Source organism: Euleptes europaea, chromosome 7, assembly GCF_029931775.1.
Source record: "Euleptes europaea isolate rEulEur1 chromosome 7, rEulEur1.hap1, whole genome shotgun sequence".
NCBI lineage: Eukaryota > Metazoa > Chordata > Lepidosauria > Squamata > Sphaerodactylidae > Euleptes > Euleptes europaea.
This window is the reverse complement of record NC_079318.1, coordinates 91,786,275-91,811,395: the sequence shown is the minus strand read 5'-3', so window position 1 is coordinate 91,811,395 and position 25,121 is coordinate 91,786,275. Positions and strand designations below refer to the sequence as shown.

At 51.1% G+C, this 25,121-nt stretch overlaps 1 protein-coding gene across 1 annotated transcript; it reads left to right on the top strand.

Moving 5' to 3' along the window:
• The first annotated feature begins 121 nt into the window (after positions 1-121).
• Positions 122-23,977, top strand: TRIM46 (tripartite motif containing 46). Its single transcript, XM_056852596.1, has 10 exons — positions 122-195; positions 6,276-6,531; positions 7,966-8,312; positions 9,318-9,461; positions 10,655-10,750; positions 12,970-13,223; positions 14,726-14,847; positions 18,938-19,237; positions 21,765-22,062; positions 23,579-23,977. Exons 1-10 carry the CDS (start codon positions 133-135, stop codon positions 23,952-23,954), a joined length of 2,256 nt encoding a protein of 751 aa, XP_056708574.1. The 5' UTR covers positions 122-132; the 3' UTR covers positions 23,955-23,977.
• The last annotated feature ends 1,144 nt before the right edge of the window (positions 23,978-25,121 follow it).

Genomic DNA, 25,121 nt, shown 5'->3' with positions numbered 1-25,121 from the left:
CTCCCCCCCCCCCGCACCCGACGGCTCGGCTGCTGGCCGCAACAGACCGAGGCGCTCGCAAGCACCGCTGGGGTGTCGCGGGGGGGTGCAGCGGCCGGGAGCGCCTCTCCCTCCCCCCCCCCTTTGGCAACCATGGCCGAAGGCGAAGATCTGCACTCCTTCACCTCGATCATGGATGCCCTCGTCCGGATCAGCGTGAGAACCGGGGAGGGGGCGCGGCGGGGGGGGGGTGGGGGGCAGGTGGGCGTGCAACGCCTTGCATTGCACGGAACCAGATTCGGGGGGGGGGGCTTGTCTGGGGTGCAAAGACAAAAGGGGTGCGGAGGGGAATGCGGGCTAGAGGAGGAAGAACACGTCGGGGGGGGGGGAAACCCTGGACGGATTCTTTGAGGTGGGGGGGGGTTTCTATTGTCGCAGTTCCTCGCTGTCCAAAAGGTACCGTTCGCCCAATAGCCTAGGAATTGCCCCCCCCCCATATAATCAGCCCTACCCCCCCAAGCTGGGTGTTGCCCCTTCCTGTGCTGATAGCACCCCCATCATCATCTCCCCCCCCCCACAATTACCCCAGACTCTTTTTTCCCTTTGGGACCAAGCGGGGATGCTGTAAGCATCGGAGCACATCCCTCCGTCGCCATGGCAACCTCCTCCGGGGCCCTGGTCCAGCGCCTGCCTGAGCACTGGCTCTTCCCCCTCCTTCCCCCCCCTCCCTCCTCTTCTCCATCCATCCCTCCCTCTCTCCTCGCCGGTGCTTTTGTGCGGTCCCCTTTTCTCGCCGACAGAGAGAGATGGCATCCAGGCGAGTGCCCGGGAGGGTGAGTGCCCATCCGGGGGGGCGGGAGGAGTCAGCTTGGGGGCAGGGGGGGGCAGATCTCTAGGTAGGGAATCTTGGCTAATGGTTTTGGGAAAGGACCTGCTACCGGTTTCAGGCTTCCTTCCTCCCCGGCTTGGCGTGTTGCTGCCTTCTGCACCCCAAAGGGGGCCGAGATGGGCGCCGGCGGGTTGGAAGGGCATGAAGGGGCGATGGGAGGGGGCGTCGTCCCGGGTAGCAGAGCCACAGTCAAGGGGCGAGTGCCCTTGAGTGGGGCATGGCAGGCGCCGGGCAGCGCGCCAGGCTGCCTGCAACCGGGAGGCGGGGTCTCTGTGCCTGGCAGAAGGGGAAAGCGGCCGCCGGTTCCAGACCTACCGTGCCGATTTCTTGTTCCTAGAGAGTCTGGCCGAAGGGCATTTCCGGACAGTCACCGAGTCTTGTGTCTGCTCCGGGCCCGGAAAATCTGGGGGAAATGGCACCGACGGAGACAGGCTCCAGGTCTTTGGCAAATCTGTTCCCCGTCTGCAAGGTTAATAACCAGTGTGCCCACACCCACTTTTGCTGAAAGAATACAGTATTGTGAGAACAAAAAGAAAAGCCCAGTGTGATCCGTCTAATCCATAATCCTATTAGAGAAGCCAGGCATGGAATTCCTCTGCTATTTTCCCCCTCCCAGCAGATGGTGCTCAGATAGCCTGCCTCTGAACAAGAAGGTTCTATTTGGCAATTACTGCAGACGTCTGTTAATAAGCTTTTCCTCTGTTGTGGTCGCATAATCTTTTTTTAAGAGCATCTAAGCTAGTGGCCATCTCCACATCTTGTGGCGGTGAGTTCCATAGGTTATCTATTCAGTGTGCAACAAAGTGCTTCCTTTGGTGTGCTGGGGGTGTGCTGTTGAACCCACTTTGTTGAATGTCAGTGTTATAGCAGAGAGTGAATATTCTCTAGCCATGCTGTTCATAATCTTGCATGCCCCCCCCCACAACCATTCCCCCACCAACCTAAAACTCTGCAGTTGCTTTAACCTTCCCTTGCAGGAAATCATCCTGACCCCACATAATTCTGAGGTCCAACCCTGAATGTGCTTTCTGAGAAATAAATTACCCTGTGATTAAATATTAAGGTGCTTGGACCTAATTTTTTAATGCCTTCTACTTTGGAAAGGCCATCCCTATAAACCCCAGAATGGTTGGTTGCAGTGATACAGCACTGCGAGAAAGGCACTCTACACATGTTCAGATGCCCTCTTGTCTTCTTTGTCATTATTTCATTTTTCTCAGAGTTCAGATGAGCACATGAAGCTGCCTTCTACTGAATCAGACCCTTGGTCCATCAGAGTCAGTATTGTCTACTCAGACTGGGAGCGGCTCTCCAGGGTCTCAGGCGGAGGTCTTTCACATCACCTACTTGCCTAGTCCCTTTAACTGGAGGTGCCGGGGATTGAACCTGGGACCTTCTGCCTGCCAAGCAGATGCTCTGTCATTGAGCCACAGCCCCTCCCCATGGCTCTCCAGGGTCTCAGGCGGGGGTCTTTCACATCACCTACTGACCTAGTCCCTTTAACTGGAGATGCTAAAAAATCTGTGTGGAAACCACACCCACTTCCTCCCCCTAGTATCAGATCTGTGAAGTCTTGCTGTTGGGATTTGGTTGTGTATTCTGTACATGGTCAAAGGCACCCTTTTTTAAAGAGAAGATACCATAGCATCCTTAATTTTATTATTATTTACAGTATTTATAGTCCGCCTTTCTCCCTGAGGTTCAAGGTGGATTACGCAGCATGAGTCAATGCAATCAACAGGATGGGACATCCAAGAAGCAATATAATAGGTTTAGGGCTGCAGAAATCTGAAATGAAGCAGGAAGCCCAAGCAAAATTGAAACAAAGCATAAGTCTCAACATGAAATGTGAAACAATGTAAAAATTTCATAGTAGATAATATATACAACAGACAGTACACGCGTGTGTGTTAAGTGCTATCAAGTCGCTTCCGACTCATGGTGACCCTATGAATCAATGTCCTCCAAAACGTCCTATCCTTAACAGCCTTGCTCAGGTCTTGCAAATTGAGGGCCGTGGCTTCCTTTATTGAGTCAATCCATCCCTTGTTGGGTCTTCCTCCTCTTTTCCTGCTGCCTTCAACTTTTCCTAGCATTGTTGTCTTTTCCAGTGAATCTTGTCTTCTCATGTGACCAAAGTATGACAGCCTCAGTTTAGTCATTTTCGCTTCTAGGGTCAATTCAGGCTTGATTTGATCTAGAACCCACTGATTTCTCGTTTTGGCAGTTCATGAACACTCACCTCCAACACCACATTTCAAAGGAATCTACTTTCTTCCTACCAGCTTTCTTCATTGTCCAGCTTTCTCACCCATCCATAGTAATAGGGAATACGATGGCATGAATAAACTTGATCTTGGTGGCCAGTGACTCAGACAGTACATACAAGACATTATAATATGGTCCACAATCCCTTTCCCCTTTACTAAAGCATCTTCCTGAACCATTCTGTTATAATATAGCCCTGTTATCTGTGGAAGAATGCCCTCTTGAATAATTCAGTTTTGCATAATGTGCAGAATGCCAGGAGAGTGGGAACCCTCCTGACCATGTTAGGCTGGCCATTCCATAAGGCGGGGGCCACAACAGAGAAGGCACGTTTACGAGCTGCTGTTGATTTTGCCCATTTGCAGGGTGCGGCCTGCAAAGGCCCTGCTCAGATGAGTGAAGCCGTCAGGGCTCAGAGCGAACCATCCTGGCGCTCTCCTCTGCCATGAATTTGGGGCCAAACTGTACATTGTGCTAGAACTCCATGATTGGTACTCCCAAATTTCTAATGTGGCCCTAAAAACCCTTTTTGGCTGTGTGTGTGGGGGGGGGGAGCCAATCGCAAGGGCTGTGATGCTGTGGAAGGAGAGGATCTAAATCTTCCCCTTTGTGCTATTTCCCTGATCTGAATTTCCCCCCCTGTGCTGTTTCCCTGATCAGAAACACCCCTCTGAGTTGCTTTAAGTCCCGGTAGGGGAAAAGGCAGATACGTTGTACTTGCCTTTGTTTTTCCCCCTTTGGAACATAAAACATCTTTGAGGGAGGACATCTCTGAACAGGGAGATAGCTGGGGGGGGGGGAGAGACTTAACCCCCATTCTGGTACTATTCCAGTGTGGATTTTCCTTCCCCCAGATGTTTTAAAGGCCAAATTACACGCCCGGGGGTCCAGACGCTTTTGTCCTCCAGCAAGCCGCTATGCCTCAGCCTTTCCCCCTGCCTGGCATCTTCAAAGAGGGGATTAATCATCCTGATCTACCCCGCAGGGTTGTTGTAAGGCATATCACAACAATGCAGGTGAAGTTCTTTGCACCTTGTAAAGCAAAATAATATAAAGAAAGCGGGGCTATTCTCAAGCCGGTGCTGAGTTTTGTGAAGGGGGTGAATGTTCCCATTCTTTGTTTATTGCATTAGCAACCTCGTTTTTTGGAGCCAAAAACTGGCTCCCGAAATGGCTTAAAGCAATTTATATAGACATAAAATATGATTTACAGTGTGGCATAGTGGTTGAGAGCAGTGGACTCCAATCTGGAGAACTGGGTTCGATTCCCCGCTCCTCCACATGAGCAGCACACTCTAACCTGGTGAACAGGGTTGGTTTCCCCACTCCTACGTATGAAGCCTGCTGGGGTGCCTTGGGCTAGTCACAGTTCTCTCTGAACGCTCTCAGCCCCACCTATCTCTCAAGGTGTCTGTTGTAGGGAGAGGAAGGGAAGGCGATTGTGAGCCGGTTTGATTCTCCTTAAAAGGTAGAGAAAATCGGCATATAAAACTCAACTCTTTGTCTTCTTTAAAGTGTGCTTGGGAGCAATTGTTGTTGATCACATTTAGATGCCGTCTTCCTTCCATCTCGGAGCTCAAGACATCGGTTTCCCAGGAATCTCCCCTGTCTTGGCCCTGACCAGCTCCAGATGTACTTAGCTTTAGTAAACTGCCTGACAGCCAAAGCCTGGGACCATTCCAGGTCCAGGAATAAGGGTGGCAGATGCCTGACTGAACACATGAAGCTGCCTTATACTAAATCAGACCCTTGATCCATCCAGTTAGCATTGTCTACTCAGACCAGCAGCAATTGTCTACTCATTGTACATACACACTTTCAAATTACGAGCAGGGGGACCCTGTTGGCCAAGAAACGGTTGCACATTTTGCTGTGGGGTCCTTGCATGTGGTAGAGGATTCTGGGAAAGGTTTGAGGGCGCAGTCTCAGTTCAGAGGGGGCGCACTGGCCTGTGGAGCCTCAGCCGTTGCTCCGCGTGATTTGGGAGTCCTCGGATGAACCCTGCAGCTGTATGCAGCAGGAATATGGTTATGCTGACACAAACCATCTTTGGGTGGGGGAGCTAGTCTGGCATGGTTAATTTCATCGAGGATCTCTCAGTAAGATCCAAAGAGTTCCACAGAGTCTGCTCCGAAATCCAGTGATCGGAAAAGTAAACCGGCTCTCTTTCATCCCAAGCTTTTCTGCTGGGTTTCCTGGAAACTTCTGTCGCTCACCCCAGATGAGCATGTGTTTATGAGTGGGGCATACTAAACTTGGACCCCCACCTGTAAGAGATTTGGGTTCTAGTGGAAGGGAATCACGCTGGCAAACCAGGCCGAAATTTTCGCATCGGAACAAATTTCGGAACAAATTTTCGCATCAGAACACATTTTCGCATGGGAACAAATTTTCTTAAACTGAATCCTGTTTAGCTGCTTCTGGGGAAAAGGGTCTTGTCGAAAGGTCCCTCAAAAAGGATGTGGACAGAATGGAGTTTGTGCAGAGGAGACCATTAAGGATAATCAGGGGCCTGGAGACCAAGCCCTACAAGGAAAGGCGGAGGGAGTTGGGAATGTTTAGTCTGGAAAAGAGGAGGTTGAGGGGGGACAGGATTGCTCTCTTGAAGTATTTGAAGGGCTGTCGCTTAGAGGAGAGCAGGGAGCGGTTCCTGTTGGCAGCAGGGGACAGGACTCACAATAATGGGTATAAATTACCGGTGGAAAGGTACCGGCTGAGCATTAGGAAACATTTCCCCCCAGTTAAGAGTAGTTCAACAGTGGAATTGGCTACCTAGGGTGGTGGTGAGCTTTCCCCTCCCTGGCGGTCTTCAAGCAGCGGATGGATGAACACTTGTCAGGGATGCTATAGGCTGATATTGCATTGAGCAGGGGGTTGGACTAGATGGCCTTTATGGCCCCTTCCAACGATATGATTCTAAGATCGGGTGGGAGGTATGGCAGTAGAAGCCTCAACTTGCTCAGGTTGCATGTTCTTTGGGGCAGGGGCCTTTTTTATTTTTCCTATGTCACTCAGGTGCTGGTAGCGCCGTACAGATAGTAATAAAACAAGCTGCTATTAGCAGTCGGAATGATTCGTTGCCTTGTCTCTTCCGTCACCCTCCCCCCCCCCCCGCCATCCCCTTTTTCTCGCCGCTCAGACCGGCATGAAGAACATGGAGCGGGAGCTGCTGTGCCCGGTGTGCAAGGAGATGTACAAGCAACCCCTGGTGCTGCCTTGCATGCATAACGTGTGCCACATCTGTGCCACCGAGATCCTGCTACAACAGGGCTACGTCTGCCCGGACCCCACCTCAGAGCCCACTTCGCCAGCTTCCACGCCCGCTACACGGAGCCCCCGCCTTGGACGCCGGGTCGTGCCCAAGCCAGAGCGCCTGGACCGCCTTCTCAAATCAGGTGGGCATTGGAGGGGCACGAGGTGGGCAGCCAAATCTCTGTGCCTGGTGGGAAGTGGACTGTTAGAGTGATACGAACGTCTCTTAGGAGGCGCAATATGGAGGCGACAGCTTACCCTTGTTTTTGGACCTCAGCCACTGCTAGCGTGGTGGAGTGGTTAAGAGCGGCGGACTCTAATCTGGAGAACCGGGTTCGAGTCCCCACTCCTCCACATGCAGCCTGCTGGGTGACCTTGGGCTAGTCACAACTCTCTTTGAACTCTCTCAGCCCCACCCACCTCACAAGGTGTCTGTTGTGGGGAGGGGAAGGGAAGGCGGTTGTAAAATGAGTTTCCTTAAAGGTAGAGAAAAGCAGGGTATAAAAACCAACTTCTAATCAGAGATAGATTGCCTCTTAACATGGAGGTTTCTTTCTTAGCTGTCATAATAAATAGCTGGTGGAAAGTGCCGTAAAGTCATAGCCAACTTAGAAGAAGAGTTGGTTTTATATGCTGACTTTCTCTACCACTTAAGGGAAACTGGCTTACAATTACCTTCCCTTCCCCTCCCCACAACAGACACCCTGCGAGGTAGGTGGGGCTGAGAGAGCTCTAATAGAGCTGTGACTTGCCCAAGGCACCCCAGCAGGCTTCATATGTAGGAGTGGGGAAACCAACCCTGTTCACCAGGTTAGAGTCTGCTGCTCATGTGGAGGAGCGGGGAATCGAACCCAGTTCTCCAGATTGGAGTCCACTGCTCTCAACCGCTATGCCACACTGTAAATCAGTGTGGAAACAAATCCAGTTCACCAGATTAGCCTCCGCCGCTCATTTGGAGGAGTGGGGAATCAAACCTTGTTCTCCAGATCAGTCCAGTGCTCCAAACCACCACTCCTAACCACTACACCACGCTGGCTCTCTTACGGCAACCCTGTACGGCAACCCTGTACATTTTTGAGGCAAGAGACTAACCGAGTTGGTTTTGCCATTGCCTGTCTCTGCGTGGCACCCTGGACTTCCTTGGTGGTCTTCCATCAAAGTAATAGCCAGGACCGACCCTGCTTAGCTTCTGAGATCTGATGAAATAAGGATAGCCTGGGCCATCCAGGACAATTAATAACTCCTTATAGATAAAAAATAAGGTGATGATTCTATATTTTTTTATAATGTGCCTTGCTGGAATCAAACTTAAAAGGTCATCTAGTTTATCTGGTTTAGCATCTTTTTTTTCTGTCGGTGCTGGTCACGTGCCCCTGTAGGAAGCTCACGAGTGGGGTATGAAGGCAATAGCCCTCCTCTGGTTGCCCTCCAAGCAGCTGGCATCCCGAGGTATACTGCTTCCAAACATGGAGGCTGTATTGCTCTCTCACGAGGAATAGCTATTAACAGACCTGTTCTCCATGGCATGAAGCACTGACTCATTCTTGCCCACGGCATCCTCTGCTCCCTTGTTCTAGGTTTTGGCACGTACCCAGGGCGGAAACGAGGCGGCATCGTGCACCCGCAGAATGTGCTGTTCCCGTGCCCGACATGCCAGCGGGACGTGGACTTGGGCGAGCGCGGCTTGGGCAGCCTCTTCCGCAACCTGACGCTGGAGAGGGTGGTTGAGCGTTACCGCCAAACCATCAATGTCAGCACGGCCATCATGTGCCAGTTCTGCAAGTCGCCGCAGCTGGAGGCGACCAAAGGCTGCACCGAGTGCAAATCCAGCTTCTGCAATGAATGCTTCAAGCTCTACCACCCCTGGGGCACCCAGAAGGCGCAGCATGAGCCCACGCCCCCCACGCTTACTTTCCGGCCCAAGGTAAGCGCGGCAAAAGCGCGAGTGGATTCGGAGGACGTGGTTGGCCACTGTGGGAACAGACTGCTGGACTTGATGGGCCTTGGTCTGATCCAGCAGGGCTTTTCTTATGCTCTTATGAACAGAAGAACAGAAGAGAAGCCCTGCTGGATCAGACCAAGGCCCATCAAGTCCAGCAGTCATAGAATCATAGAGTTGGAAGGGACCACCAGGGTCATCTAGTCCAACCCCCTGCACAATGCAGAAAATTCACAAATTCAATCTTCCAAAGGTCACAGAGTCAGCATTGCTGACAGATGGCCATCTAGCCTTTGCTTAAAAACCTCCAGGGAAGGAGAGCTCACCACCTCCGGAGGAAGCCTGTTCACACAGGGGCCAACCGGGTGCCTCCAGGAAGCCCACAAGCAAAACGACGGCAGCAGCACCATCCTGCCTGTGTTCCACAGCACCTAATATATTAGGCATGCTTCTCTGATCCTGGAGAGAATAGGTCTACATCATGACTAGCATCCATTTTTACTAGTAGCCATGGATAGACCTCTCCTCCATGAACATGTCCACTCCCCTTCAAGCCTTCCAAGTTAACAGCCATCACCACAACCTGGGGCAGGGAGTTCCACAATTTAACTGTGCATTGTGGGTTGTTGTTGTTTTTAAGATCCAGAGGGTTGCCATGATAGCTTGTCTCAGCAAGCACCTTTAAGGAGTCACCTGCAGATGGATCTTTCGGATCCAGTCAAGTGTGGTGGTCAGAGGAGGGGTTAATAGTGGTGGGCTCTAATCTAGAGAGCCGGGTTGGTTTCCCCACTCTTCCACATGAAGCCAGCTGGGTGACCTTGGCCCAGTCACAGCTCTCTCTGAACTCTCTCAGCCCCACCTACACCACAGGGTGTCTGTTGTGGGGAGGGGAAGGAAAGGCGATTGTAAGCCGGTTTAATTCTCCCTTAAGTGGTAGAGAAAGTCAGCATAGAAAAAACAACTCTTCTTCCTCTTCTTCATTCCTCGCAGGGTCTGACGTGCCCGGAGCACAGGGAGGAAGTGACACATTACTGCAAGACCTGCCAACGGCTGGTATGCCAGTTGTGCCGAGTGCGTCGCACACATACGGGCCACAAGATCACGCCGGTGCTCAGCGCCTATCAGGCCCTCAAGGTAAAGGGTCCAAAGGATTCAGCACTTCCTCCTACTCCCCCCGAAATCCTCCAGGAACGAGGGAGGTGGGACAATTTGACTGTGAAATTCGGGACGGTCTGTGCCCTGACTGGGGCTGACGTTGTACAGATGCTTTGACGCATGTCCACCTTCCTGCGCCATCCTTGCTCCGGGTAGCCCAACCTCATAAGATCTCATAAGCTGAGCAGGGTCAGCCCTGGTTAAAACTTGGATGGGAGACCACCGAGGAAGTCCAGGCTTGCTATGCAGAGGCAGGCTATGGAAAACCATCTCTCTTTGTCTCTCCTGAAAACCCTATGGGGTCGCCATAAATTGGGTGCGACCGGGCTGCGCTTTCCACCACAACACCCCATCATGTCTTTAACCAACATCCAGACTAACAAAATGGAGGGAGAACTGTCATGAACACACGAAGCTGCCTTCTACTGAATCAGACCCTTGGTCCATCATAGTCAGTATTGCCTACTCTGACCGGCAGCGGCTCTCCAGGGTCTCAGGCGGAGGTCTTTCCCACCATGTACTTTTCTGGCCCTTTAACTGGAGATGCCAGGAATTGAACCTGGGACCTACTGCATGCCAAGCAGAGGCTCTACCACTGAGCCACGGCCCCTCCCCAAGGCCTATGGTACTGTGGGTGTCCTTTGTGTTGCCTGCTGAAAGAGCCTTGTGGGAATCCCAATGCCAGTCTTGGCCCTAGTCCCCTATGATGGCTGCCTAGGGCAGCACTCTACAGGTGGTAGCTCTGCCACAGTACATGAGGGAGGAGCTTTCCCTTCCTAGTTCCATTTTGATGACTTAGTCCTGCTCCTTGGGGAGCAGCAGGGGACCAAACAGAGGCAAGGAAAGGCCAGCATGGTGTAGTGGTTAAGAGTGGTGGACTCTGATCTGGAGAACCAGGCTTGATTCCCTGCTCCTCCACACGAAGCCTTGGGCCAGACACGGTTCTCCCCGAACTCTCTCAGCCCCACCTACCTCACAAGGTGTCTGTTGTGGGGAGGGGGAAGGGAAGGTGATTGTAAGCCGCTTTGAGATTCCTTAAAGGCAGAGAAAAGCGGGGCATAAAAACCAACTCTTCTTCTTCCAAGTGACCTTCAAAGAATTTCTGCAGCAGAGCCAGGAACAACCGAAGCATTTTCTTCCTTACTCTTCCCCTTGTTTTCTCCTGCATCCAGGACAAGCTGACGAAAAGCCTGACCTACATCCTGAGCAGTCAGGACACTGTCCAGAATCAAATCAGCGAACTAGAAGAGACCCTTCGGCTCACCGAGGTACGAATATCTTTGTGTGTGTTTCAGGGTTGGAGCCAATCCCAAGGAGTGGCAGAGGTTTTGTATTCAGGTTTTTTTTTATTCCTCCACCTTCCCTTTTCCACCCTACAGGAATGGGACGAGTTTCCTTTGATGGGGAGAGAACTCGCAATGGTAGCAGTGTCTTTCAATACTTTGCTGATGAATGCACAGGATGAATGCAAGTCTGGCATATCAGTGTTTGACAGTTCAGGATCTAGATTATGAACATCTAGATTGTGAGGCCCTGACAGAAGTCAATCAAGAACCAATCTGAACAGGTTCTGGCCATGCAATAAGTAGAAATGAATGCACAATGACTCAGCAGTTAGCTGATTGGTGGCTGGTGATTGGGGAAGTTATAAATGTATATATCTTTGTATCCAAGTGGAGGAGATATTAGTGGATGTGGATAGTGTTGGTGATTGTTGTAACTAATCTGAACACTGTATATAAACAGGCACTGTTTCATATAGCTTGGCTCTGCTGGTGTTTATTCCTGGGTACTCTGCTCAATCCGCTAGCTCCTTCGACACACCAACTATCCGTTGGTGAAGAAAGACTTCCTTTGATCTGTTTTGAATCTCTCACCAACTTCAGCAAATGACCCCCGCATTCTAGTGTTATGAGAGAGGGAGAAAAGCTTCTCCCTGTCCGCTCTCTCCATACCATGCATCATTTTATAGACCTCTATCATGTCTCCCCTCAACCGCCTTCTTTCCAAGCTAAACAGCCCTAAGCTCTTTAACTGCTCCTCATAGGGCAGTTGCTGTAGCCCCCTGATCATTCTGGTTGCTCTTTTCTGCACCTTCTCAAGCCCAGCAATATCCTTTATTAGATGTGACCAGAATTGTACACAGTATTCCAAGTGTGGTCTCACCATAGGTTTGTACAAGTGTGTCGCTCTTAAACACTATACCATACTGGCTCCCAGTTGCCTTTCATTGAGGATGCAAGGGGAACTATATGCCTTGTTCTCCCTTCTCTCTTGGGGTGACCCACCAACTGCAGCCTGACCATCAGGGGTACCTTCCCAGGACTCTTGCCCGGCCTTAAATAGACCGAGGTTCGGGATGGGCATCTTTTGATGCCAGATCTTGCAAGTCCTTCAGGTTTCCGTTTCCCATGATGGCCCTTCCAGCATCTACTGCATCTCCGCTGTTGCCCTGAACATGGTGTAGGCTGACTGAACCTAGCTTTCTCTAAGCGGTTTGCCTCCATAGTACGTATGGCAACAGTGACTTTTGGCCACCGCTGAGTTAAGTTCTTGAGCTTCCCCTAGTGGCTGGTCTCAGCCTGTTTGTCTTAAGAACATAAGAAAGGCCCTGCTGGTTCAGACCAAGGCCCATCAAGTCCAGCAGTCTGTCCACACAGTGGCCAACCAGGGGCCTCTAGGAAGCCCCCAAGCAAGACGACTGCAGAAGCATTGTCCTGCCTGTGTTCCACGGCACCTAATATAATTGCTATAATAGAATCCTAGAGTTGGAAGGGGCCATACAGGCCATCTAGTCCAACCCCCTGCTTAATGCAGGATCAGCCTAGAGCATCCCTGATAAGTGTTTGTCCAGCCACTGCTTGAAGACTGCTAGCGAGGGGGAGCTCACCATCTCCCTAGGCAGACGATTCCACTGTTGAATAACTCTTAACGTAAAATTTTTCCGCTAATATCCAGCCCTTTCCGCCCGCAATTTAAACCCATTATTGCGAGTCCTCTCCTCTGCTGCCAACAGGGACAGCTCCCTGCCCTCCTCTAAGGACCAGCCCTTCAAATACTTCAAGAAAGCGATCCTGTTCCCCCTCAACCTCCTCTCCTCCAGTCTAAATATGCCCAAGTCCCTCAGCCTTTCCTCGTAGGGCTCGGTCTCCAGGCCCTTGATCATCCTCGTCGCTCTCCTCTGCACCCGCTCCATTCTGTCCACGTTTTTTTTGAAGTGAGGCCTCCAGGACTGCACACACTACTCCAGGTGTGGCATGACCAATGCTGTGTACAGCGGAACTTGGCGTCTTGCTGTTGTGCAGAGCTCAGAAGCTGTGGGTTGACCTCCACCCACACTCTCTTGTACGGCTTTCCCAAGGTCCAGGTCAAAGACCTGAATGCTGAGCTTTTTGGGGAAACGGATCGTCTCTGTGAGCATGTTTTCACCTCGGGATGTGATCGTGCGTGTAACTTCTAACGACGTTTGTGTTGTGTACCACTGAAGGTGAACGGGATGCAGGCCAAGGACGAGGTGGCCCGGCTGATGCGGGGCCTGAGCGCCCTGTTGGAAGAGAAGCAGGCGTCCCTTCTGAGCGCCATCGAGGAATGCCGGCAAGAGCGCGCCTCCAGCCTCCGGGTGCAGCTGCACGAGCATCAGGCCATGATGGAGAACTCCGGGATGGTGGGCTATGCCCAGGAAGTGCTCAAGGAGACAGACCAGCCCTGCTTTGTGCTGGCTGCCAAGCAGCTCCATAACAGGTATTCGTCTATTTCCAACACATGTTGGTGCAAGTCTCTCTTTTGCTCCTACATAAGAACATAAGAAAGGCCCTGCTGTATCAGACAAAGGTCCATCGAATCCAGCAGTCTGTTCACACAATGGCCGACCAGGTGCCTCTAGAAAGCCCACAAACAAAACGACTGCAGCAGCATTATCCTGCCTGTGTTCCATAGCACCTAATATTATACACATTCTCCTCTGATCCTGGAGAGAATAGGGATGCATCATGACTAGTATTCTTTTATACTAGTAGCCATGAATACCCCTCTCCTCCATGAACATGTCCACTCCTGGAAGCTTTTGTCAATTAATACCATTAAACTAAGAAAGTCTTGAACAGCCAAAAATCATTTGAAAAAAAACCTACATCCACAGCACTTTTATAATGAGGAATAACTTGCAGTGCAATCCTGGGAACCGCAGCGGCTGGGGATAGCATGGCTGCGGTGCTGCCATGGCGCGCCACAGAGGTTTCCCAGTTGACGGGGTGGGGGGAACAGTTTAAATTAAAAAAGACCACCTAAAGTGGGAGGAAAGGCCCCATTGCAACAGCTGTTGCGTTAGGGGCCGTTCCCTGTGTGAATGGGGTTAGGAAGCTGCCTAACGGCAGCTCTGAACCTCCCCAGAACGCCCCGGGAAGCTGGCAAAGGGACTTGTGCCAGGAGAATGCCAGCGGGCTGTGCTGCTGCTGCTGCTGTCCAAGGGAGCTGGTATCCATGCCAGTTTGCAAGGTGCATGTGGCACGGACGCCGGTGTAGGGGTAACTCCAGCTCCTAAGAGCATTTTGCCACCTCCTTCAGGATTATACAGTTAGTTATGTAACAATTTAGGGTATGTTAGTGACATTCTGTAGCGTATGTTTTTGAATGATGTTAGAACGTTCACCTTTAGAGTTCTGTCTTATTTGGATTGCTCTTCAGGATTGTTCTATCACAGTTATTGCATGCTACCTTGGGCATCTTTTGAAAAGGGGGGAGAGAAAGGAGTTAAATAAATATGTAAGTGAACCCCAGAGGCATTAAAAAAAGCATTTAAGGTGTCAATTAAAAAGATACAAAAATAAACCCCATAAATGTCAAGAGGAACAGGAATTGTATGCTAAGAGTGTTTCTTTTCTTGCTATCAAGTCACAGCTGAGCTACAGTGACCCCATAGAGTTTTCAAGGCAAGAGACTTTCAGAGATGGTTTGCCATTGCCTGCCTCCGCATCACGACCCTGGTGTTTCTTGGAGGTCTCCCGTCTAAATACTTGCCAGGGTCGAGGCTGAGTGTGTGACTGCCCCAAGGTCATCCAGCAAGTTTCCATGGCAGAGTGGGGGTTCGAACCTGGGTTGCCCAGATCTTAGTCCGACACCTCGTGTTTCTGCCACTCCCTTTTGTCCAAGGAGGGCATTGAATGTGTGCTCGGAGATTTATGGCTCCCACGTGACAGCCACACACCTACTTTCCCGATATCCCTCGTGACTTTTGTTGTTGGCAGGATCATCAGGGCGACCGACTCGCTGCAGTGTTTCCAGCCTGTCACCAGCCCCTCATTCAGCCACTTCCAAGTGGACGTGAGCCGAGAGCTCAAGCTGCTCACCGACCTCACCTTTATCAAAGGTAGGTGCAAACTCCTTTCGGGGCAAAGGGGTCTTTTTTGCATGGTAAGTCCCCAACGGGTGCGACTCTGGGGCAGGTTGAGCTGCCCCCTTTGGCCACATTCTGTGATGATGAGACTGTTGGGTTGCAGTTTTTGACGGAAGGTGTTGTGCCAGGCTTTCCTCGACTGGAAAATGTCAGGCGCCTAACTGATGCCGAATGGCATTCTGGATTTATTTTAATAGTACTGGGATGGCCAGGGTTGTCACCTCAGCGCGACGCCCTGTATCTTTCCCGCCGTCGCCACCCTACTTGGGCCGCAAGAGGGCCAGCTGAGGGATGCTCCTCGCGCCCTCCGGTGTCCCCAAGCCCTGTCAGGGCGATGGAGACCCGGGAGACCTCCAGGGGGCATGACACTGCTGATGGCCCAATTGCTGACTCAGGGCCTGATTCCTCAGGCCAGGTCAGCAGGAGGGCCTGCCGAGTGTTGCCCGAGAATGCTGCCGGCGCTGCCGTTTGCAGCGTAGCACTCGAAGAAAGCGTGGGAGCATGGCGAGGCCAGCCCGAGGCTCTCTGTGCCGCCCCCCCAAACAACTGACAGGTGGCCAGGTGAGGGCTGCAGCGGGCCAGGAGGCCTACGTGGTGGTGGTGGGGGAACACATGACAGGGTGGAACTGGGGAGGGACTCCTGACAGCAGGTCCCTATATGAGCTATTGGGGCGGAGCCTGGGAAGGCCTTGGGAGGGGCTAAGGAAGTCCCAGTTGTATAAAGGCAGCAGCGAGCCAAGGCAGATTGTTCCTGGCTGCATCAGGCTCAGATTGACGGGCAACCCGGCAGCCATGGAGTGAGAAGGAAGTTCAGACTAACCCTCTGACTGGGCTGAGGCAGCTCCGCTTGGGATGAGCGTATTCCTCTCTTCGTGGGGTTCTGGGGTAACCCGTCGTAGAATCTGAAACCCTGTCACCCCTTGCGATGCGGGAGCTAGCATGGGCTTATGCTGAGGGCTTGAGGGAGGGGGACCGAGGTTAGTGTGACGTGCGATCCGATGGAATACAACTTTGCGGTTGGTGAGTATTACTTCACGGGGTTGGGTACCATGTTTATTCATTCCCATCCACTCTCCAACCGATAGGGTGGGCGAGAAGTTTTTTTAAAAAAACATCAGCTGGATTTTTTCTACTCGCGCACTGGGGCTTTGCGCCCCTGCCAACTCCATTTTTCTACCACCGCCACCACACTGCAAGCCCTGCATCCCATGATCCATTGCCAACCTAAGATTCCAGGTGCAGAGCTTCCCCCAGCGGCTGCCGGTCTGTGGCTGGCCCGTTTCCGCCCCGTGTCAGGCTGTTGACCCATCTCAGACCTGCTTTACCTCTCTTTGTTTGTAGGCTATGGCTGCTGTTGAGTCATCACTGAAGTACCATGAGGCAAGTCATCTCCTTCCCACCCAACCCTTTCAGCCACCCTATTTTCTCTCTCTCTGTCTCTCTCTCTCTGTCCCCATGGTTCATCCTCATGTCTCCATCCTGCACCCCCCTTGTCTCTGCCCGTCCTCCCCATCCACTGGTTAATTTGATTTGCATCTTTGAGACTGAACACATGAAGCTGCCTCATACTGAATCAGACCCTTGATCCATCCAAGTCAGTATTGTCTACTCAGACCGGCAGCGGCTCTCCAGGGTCTCAGGCAGAGGTCTTTCACATCACCTACTTGCCTGGTCCCTTTAACTGGAGATGAACCTGGGACCATCTGCATGCCATGCAGATGCTCTACCCCTGAGCCACAGCCCCATGCCCACAGATTGTGAGGGGAATGTGAGGAAACTCTGATGGAATCTCACACAGTCCCCTTTTTATATCTTTTAACAAAAGCAAGGTTTCTAGTCCTCATGGTTACGGGGGGGAGATGATTTCTTGGGAAAACCAAAAGGGTGGGTTGTGGGGTGAGCCTCTGGAACTCTTTATATTTCACTGCTGCTCCCTTTCTCCATCGCGCCCTGTCTTTTAACTTCCCAGTTTCCCCTCAGATATCCCATGAACCCCTTATCTACCTAGGATGTTTGTATTCCACTCTTCTTCCAAGGAGCTCAGAGTAGTGTACACGCCTCTTTGTTCATTCCTTTTATCTTCACAACAGCCCTATGAGGTAGGTTAGGTCGGGGAGGGGGAGAGAAGGTGACTGGCAGAAGGTCCCCCAGCAAACTTAGAGGCAATTAAAAAAAAAAAAAAACCCACTCAGTCCAACAGGCTGACCTAGTTAAGTGTCCTCAGGTGCAGAAATTCCAGGAGTGCCCATATTATAAATAATGTGGAGATGTTCTGCCTGCTCTTTGGGAGAAAATGCAGAGGCAGTGAGCATCCCATTGGCTGCCTCATATCCCTCGTGCTTCAGAGGGATGGAATCGAGAGCCTTTTGCCTTCTGCTGGGTGCTCAGAGAATAGTCTGGAGAGTGTAAAGGAAAAAGAGAATAAAGCAAGCAGCAGCCAGTAAAAAAAAATGAAAATAAAAGTCAGCTCTCGCAGCCAACTTTTGACCATGCTGATGTGGGCTTTTGTGTTTGCTGTCTTTCCCCTCCTCCTTTTTCAGCCAGAACTTGGCTCCCAAAGTAGTTTAGAGCAATTTACAAAATAATAATACAGATAGTAGTTAAAGTATAATAACACAAAGTGTTCAGGGAGGGAATCTCAGGCTGGGCATGATAGCGGGGCGCCCGGCTGCTTCTCTTTTCAGCCTCGCTGTTGGCAGTTGGTAGCTGGGAAGAGGAAAAAGGTATCGGCTGGGGCTGGATCCAGGCACAATAGAGGAATATCGTTTTTTCTGTTAATTGTCTTTCTGTCGAGTCCTTCCTCCAAGGAGTTCAGGGCAGCTCCCACAATTCTCCCTTCCCAATTGTATCCTCACAACAACCTTGTGAGGTAGGTCAGGCCAGGAGTAAGTAATACAGGAGCAAGGCCCAGTTTTCACCCAGCAAGCTTTGTAGCACGATGAGGATTATATTGTTGCTACTCAGCTGTTAACCTAAGATCCCAAAAACGAGTAGTGCCCCTGGAGGGACAATAAAATTTTGTCTTGGACATTAAAAAACAAACCTGCGTGGTCTTTTTTTAATAAATTTTTTTATTGTTTTCTTCATTTCATTCACAATATATAAAAACGTTAATTATTTAAAATCGACAAGATAATAAAAAGTAATAATTATAACAATTAAAATATAAAACAAACTCCCCCCTCACCCTCTTCCATCCTAAATTAATTTTTTTATACTTTTGCTAACAGCTTTAATCCCTCTCCTGTTAACTATTTTATACTTATCCTAACTTATCATCTAATTATTAATTCAATATCTTAATCTTAATATACTCATAATTCAAAGTTGTCAAAGGGATTAAATCAAAGAACATCCTTTAAACGATCCCGTTAAAAATTGCTCCTCACAGTAAAGTCTCCACGCCTCCCATTCCCCCCAAAATTGTACATTATCCATCTGATTTATCAACGGCGTAGGTTTTGCCATTTCTGTCAGTTCTAGCATTTTATTTATCCAGTCCTTTTTTGTCGGTATCTCGTCAGTCTTCCATTTAGCTGCATATACCAAGCGTGCAGCAGTGGTGGCACAAACCTGCGGGTCTTGAACCACTTTCCAGTTGGGCCGTCGTGTGGCCCCCCTCCCGCTCGTCCGTTCCTCTTCCCTTTGAACCACTGTCTTCCCCTATGCCCCGGATCCACCATTGCCCTTCCTTTATCCTGCTCTCCACTTCCACGGTCACCTGCTCTCTCTCTCTCTCTCTCTCTCTCTCTCTCTCTCTCTCTCTCTCTCTCTCTCTCTCCATCCGTCCCTCTTCCCTTCCCACCCCGTTCCCCCACTCGCTCTCAGCCTCTCTCTGCTCCCTGAAGTCTCTCAGCAGCTTGTTCTCTTCCTCCCGAATCCGTCCTCCCTTCCTCCTGCTGCTCTTTCCGGTGGCCATGCGCCATTCTCTTTTTTTGCCTTTTTGGAAACCCTTAGCCTTTAGCTGGTTGTGTGTCGGTCAGTCCCGAACTCCCAGAGCTTGCCCACAACTGCTGTCTGATTTCGATGCGTCTCCCCCCCCTTTCTCCTACCGTTACCACAGCACCCGAGGCCCCCGTGATCGACACGCAGCGCACCTACGCCTACGACCAGATCTTCCTGTGCTGGCGCCTGCCGCAGCATTCCCCGCCAGCTTGGCACTACACGGTGGAGTTCCGGCGGGCCGAGCCCAAGGGCAAAGCCCTCAAGCTGTGGCAGCGGCGGGAGGAAGTGCGTGGCACCAGCGCCGTCGTTGAGTACCTGGACACTGACTGCATCTATGTGCTGCGCGTCAAAGGTTGCAATAAGGCTGGGTTTGGGAACTACAGCGAGGACATCTACTTGCATACGCCTCCGGCACCAGGTAAAAATTTATATAAACCGTGTGTATGTGAAACTGGCAAACACTATAAACCTGGGGTGGGGAACCTTTTTCCCACTCAAGGGCCATTTGGATATTTATAACACCATTTGCGGGCCATACAAAATTATCAACTTAAAAATTAGCTGACCAAGCCCCAAGCAGGCAGCTGTCCCAGATGACCCCCCCCCCCGTATGCGGACAAGCAGGCAGGCATCCAACTCGTGGCGCACTCGCCCACCTGGTGGCACAGGATGGTCTGTTGCACCATCCAGGCATAGCCATCCAGCCACATGCCGGAGTTGCTCCTGCTCTGCATGGTCGGGGCCGGATTCTACAGCCGGCTCCTGCTACTTCCACCTTCAGGGGTGAAATGAGGACACACTGGCTAAGAACTGCCCCTGCCCCCTTTAACACCTCCATTGACGCCACTTCTGCCCCCAGCCCTCTTGTAGTACAGAGGGAATACGTTTCTCCACGGCCCAGGTGGGAAAGGGTTAACACAGTTTCTTGGCGGTCCTAGCATCTCCATAGCTAAGGACTCTTCTGCAAGGGGGAAAGAAGGTTCCTTTTCTCAGCAAAACAAACTCACATCTGCCTTGAATAGAGGCTATTCCTGTCCGCGGGAGGGGGTGGATCGCCAGTCTTAGATCCTTCTGAGCTAGAGATCTGCCAGGACCCATGAAGGGCCAGACCAAATGATTTTGTGGGCTTTAAACGGCCCCTGGGCCTGACATTCCCCACCCCTGATATAAAGTGTGTGTGTGTGTGTGAGAAACTGGCAAAGTTGCTGGCCAGGTTTCTCCAGTGAAACTGGCAGGGTGTTTTAGCATTCCTCAAAACCAATAAGTGGGTTATATTTTTTTTCTAAATTAATAAATTCACTGCTAAATAGACAAAAATTGGAATTTTTAAAGCTGAATTAGGCTGCAGCCCCCTCTCCATGTGGGTAAAAAGGTAAAGGTCCCCTGTGCAAGCACCGGGTCATTCCTGACTCATGGGGTGACATCACATCCCGAAGTTTTCTAGGCAGACTTTGTTTACGGGGTGGTTTGCCAGTGCCTTCCCCAGTCATCTTCCCTTTACCCCCAGCAAGCTTGGTACTCATTTGACCGACCTCGGAAGGACGGAAGGCTGAGTCGACCTTGAGCCGGCTACCTGAAACCAACTTCCGTTGGGACCGAACTCAGGTCGTGAGCAGAGCTTGGACTTCAGTACTGCAGCTTACCCCTCTGCGCCACGGGGCTCATCCCCATGTGGGTAGGGGGTGGGTTAACCTTTCACCCCTGAATTCATCAGCTGCATAAGAAAAAGATAGACAACAGATGGGTATCTGTCTTCCCCCCACCGAGGCTAATAAAAGCACTGGGGAAAGCAAGGGGAGGGTATTTTGATTAGCACTCCTCACTTGCCCAGGCTAGCCCAATCTCATCAGATCTCAGAAGCTAAGCAGGGTCGGCCCTGGTTAGTACTCGGATGGGAGACCACTGAGGTGGAAGCTTGCTACAACGAGGCAGGCAACTGCAAGCTACCTGTGTTTGCCTCTTGCCTTGAAAACACTATAGGTTGCCAGAGGACGGCTAGACTTGATGGCGCTTTCCACCACCACTCAACTGGAGTGGAAAAATTAAAGTCTCAGGGACAGCCATTGTTTAGACTAGCGGTTCCCAAACTTTTCGGGCCACCGCCCCCTTGGTTCCACAAACTCAGCCCCAGCGCCCCCTAGCCTATCCTGTGCATTATTCAAAATAGGGGTTTGCATGACTTACTAAAGAAGATCATAATGATAAAATTTCAAAACAGTAACAATTAATTGCACATCTATTCAAAATCAAATCTAAACTTTTTAGTTGAAATTTATTCAACGAAACTGATGAACTTGACCCAGTGGTACCAGCTCTTCAAAGTCTGGAATTTTTTTTTGATAGTTTCCACCAAATTTGCCAGCATGATACCATAGCTTGATCTATTGTACATTAGTGAACAACACATTTAAAGGGCCCCTCCTCTAATGCCCCCCTGCTGCCCCCTTGCCTCTTAGTGCCCCCCTAGGTAATCCCTCCGCCCCCCCAGGGGGTGGTACTGCCTACTTTGGGAACCACTGGTCTAGACCTTCAGTCCTACTCATCTAGACTTCAGTCTGTCTTGAAGTGGAACTCTCCTGATGCCAGTCTTTACCTCCTTCCTCCCTTCAGAGAGCCAGCATGGTGTCGTGGTTCAGAGCGTTGGTTTGGAGCGGTGGACTCTGATCTGGAGAACCGGGTTTGATTCCCCACTCCTCCACATGAGCAGCAGAGGCTAATCTGGTGAACTGGATTGGTTTCCCCACTCCTACACATGAAGCCAGCTGGGTGACCTTGGGCTAGTCACAGCTCTCTCAGCCCCCCCCCCCCGCCACCTCACAGGGTGTCTGCTGTGAGGGGGGAAGGGAAGGTGATTGTAAGCTGGTTTAATTCTCCCTTAAGTGGTAGAGACAGTCGGCATATAAAAACCAGCTCTTCTTCTTCTTCTTCTTCTTCTTCTTCTTCAGTGCTGAATTTCTTCCTGGATAATCGATGGGGCTTCAACCGCGAGCGCCTGGCAATCAGCAAGGACCAGCGGGCGGTCCGCAGCGTCCCGGGGCTGCCCATGCTCTTTGCTGCCGAGCGGCTCATGACCAGCTGCCACCTGTCCATCGACCTGGTGATCGGAGACGTGGCCGTCACTCAGGGGCGTAGCTACTGGGCCTGCTGCGTGGACCCCAGCTCGTACCTGGTCAAGGTGGGCGTGGGGCTGGAGAGCAAGCTGCAGGAGTGGTTCCAGGTGCCCCAGGACGTGGCGAGCCCCAGGTGAGCCAGTGCCCGTGTCCCTTGCCTTTGCTGCTTGGTGAAAAAATTGGTTTGGGGTGGATGCAGTCCCCCCGCAGGGAACTGGCAAATTTATAAGCAAAACCATACTGAGTGTGTAAATCCTAATTTAACATCAGATAACAACATATGGCCCAATTGATCTATGCTAGAAATAAGAGTTAGACTCATTGTGATGCTCAGAGGACATGTCCTCTGCTTGCCCTGGGCCTGTTATCTAAGGGTAATCTTCCTTCCTCTCTGGATTCTCTGGTTAGCCCAAAGTTATGTAGAATCTTTATGCATTCAAGATTGAATTGCCCTTTTTCAATGGTTTTGCGGGGTCGTATGTTAAGGATCCCTTTTTCAGACCGGCTGTGTGTGCCTCTGCCCTCTTCAGTCGGTGGACTCCTTAGCACATATCCTTTTGCATTGTCCTTACGTTTACCAATTTAGGCTGAAATGGATTATACCGTGTTTTAACAAATGGTCCGCATTTTCTCGAGCAAAAGGTTCAATTCTTCTCAGAGGATTCTGACCCTCGGTGTACTTATTTTGTTGCTCGTTTTTTGGAGGCTGCAGAGAAGAGACGAAGGGAGGTGTTTTTAGAGATGGGTCTTAGTTGTTTTATGGTTTTATTGCTAAAGACCTCGGTCTAAGAACAGGGGGAAAGAGAAACATGAAGCCATCTGGGTGACCTTGGGCTAGTCACAGCTCTCTCAGAGCTCTTTCAGCCCCACCTACCTCACAGGGTGTCTGTTGTGGGGAGGGGAAGGGAATTGTAAGCCGGTTTGATTCTCCCTTAAGTGGTAGAGAAAGTCAGCATATAAAAACCAACTCCTCCTCCTCCTCCTCCTCCTCTTCTTCTGCTGTCTTTCGCAAGCAGGGGAAGATTTTGTTTTGGATCATTGATCCCTCCCTCCTGCCAAGTGTGTTAATTGTTGTTTTTTTGAATCTTTGTATGTATTTTGCGTCTTTTTAAATTATTTTAACAATGTGGATTTTGTGTGTGTTGGGGGGTCGGTTTTAAAATGTGCTTTTTATGATGCATGTTTTAATTGGTTAGCCACCTTGGTGGCCCTTGTGGGGGGCAGATATAAAGTTTTGTACATAAATAAACACACATGAACACACATGAAGCTGCCTTACACTGAACCAGACCCTTGGTCCATCCAAGTCAGTACTGTCAAGTCAGGCAGGGGTCTTTCACATCACCTCATTGCCCAGTTCCTTTAACTGGAGATGCCAGGGATTGAACCTGGGACCTTCTGCATGCCAAGCAGATGCTCTACAAACTGAGCCACGGCCCCTCCCCATAGCAATAAAAGCAAACGTGTGGCTTTCGTACGTTCAGTCTAGTTTCCAGCATCACTCTTTAAAGGAGTTTTTTTAGGTAGTAGAGCGAGGCCGTGTGTGAAACTGTAGGGAGCTGCCTCCATCCATAGTAGACGCCCTTGGGATTTGTGTCTGTGTTGCTGCGGAGGTCTAGCACTTTCTGTTCTCCCTTCTCTCGGCTCAGATATGACCCCGACAGCGGCCATGACAGCGGGGCTGAGGACACCACCTTGGACACGGCGCCGCCCTTCGCTTTCCTGACCATCGGCATGGGCAAAATCCTCTTGTCGCACGGCGTGGCGCTAAGTTCACGGGACCCTGGGAACTGCACTGTGCCGCTGCCTCCCCGGGTGGGTATCTGCCTGGACTACGAGCACGGCAAGGTGATGTTCTACGACGCCGTGTCGTTCCGCAGCCTGTGGGAGTGCGGCATCGACTGCTCGGGGCCCGTCTGCCCGGCCTTTTGCTTCATCGGCGGCGGTGCCCTTCACCTCCAGGAGCTGGTGGCTAACCGCCAGGAGCGGAAAGTTACCATCGGCGGTTTCTCCAAGCTGGACTGAGCTAGTTCCGGCAGGGCTTGGCATCTTGCTCAAGACGGGGACCCCCCCCCCCCCCAGAGCCAGAAAGTTTACTGAGGCGGTGCACGAGATAGTCCCCCTCCAAGGGCACATCGAAGAGGGGATTTGGGGAGTGAGAGGCTCGTGGGAGCCTGCAAAAGGCTTGCCCCTCCACAGTGGAGCGGGGGTACCAAGAGCTTCCTTGGGTGCCACCCCAATGGACTGACCGTGCTTCCAGGAGAGAGAGAGACAATCTCTGCCTCTGGAACGGGCACGGATGGAACCCTCCCAAGGCTTATTGAGTTTCTTTGAAGGTTGCCGTAAAAGTGGGGGGAGTGAGCCGGTGTTGCCCCCATGAAAACCCTGCGCGGGGGGCATATTTTCCCTCGTGTCATGGGGGAGCCCCTCTTTTTCTCTCCAGTTAAATCTTGTGGGCTGTGGGGCTAAGGTCTTGATCTGTTTGAGGGAAGGGAGGGGGGCTAATTGGGTGCATGGGGGTGGGTTGAGATATTTTAATGTCCTTCCTTTTTCAAATTGTGTAATTTCATCACAGCTCCCCTTCCATTGATCCCCCTGGTGGGGTGAGTGGCTCCCACCTTTCCTCTGTCTTGACTGTGACCAGATTTCAACTGGTTTTTTTTTTAACTATCCCTCTACAATCCCCATCCACAAAGATCCCTGTTCTTCTGAAGCTGGCTATCCACCACGTCAAATCTTCAGCACATCACAAGCTGTTTGAACAGTCTTCTCCCAACTGAGGATTTGATAGTTTTGAGAAGGGAGTTCCAAAACTAGTTTCCAGCATACCTAGGGGTGGGATGGGGGAAAAACCATGGCAGTGTAAACTGTTTTTAGGCAAGTATGAATTTTGTACTGTAGACGCGATCATTGTGATGCCCATTAAACTGACAATGAATTGCATCCTTCTCTCTGGTCCTTTGTAAGGGGCACTTGACTGTGGGGGGGTGGTCACAGAAGTCATACAATCATAGAGTTGGAAGGGGCCATAGAGGCCATCGAGTCCAACCCCCTACTTAATGCAGGATAAGCCTAGAGCATCTCTGACAAGTGTTTGTCCAGCCTCTGTTTAAAGACTGCCAGTGAGGGGGAGAACTCACCACCTCCCTAGGCAGCCGATTCCACTGTCAAACAGTTAAAGGTCTTACCTGA

Excerpts from the sequence above, each read along its gene's own strand:
- TRIM46 (XM_056852596.1), top strand. The coding sequence starts at position 133 with ATGGCCGAAGGCGAAGATCTGCACTCCTTCACCTCGATCATGGATGCC. Across the intron at positions 10,751-12,969 it reads AGACCCTTCGGCTCACCGAG|GTGAACGGGATGCAGGCCAA; the intron begins GTACGAATATCT and ends GTACCACTGAAG. Across the intron at positions 19,238-21,764 it reads GCATACGCCTCCGGCACCAG|TGCTGAATTTCTTCCTGGAT; the intron begins GTAAAAATTTAT and ends CTTCTTCTTCAG.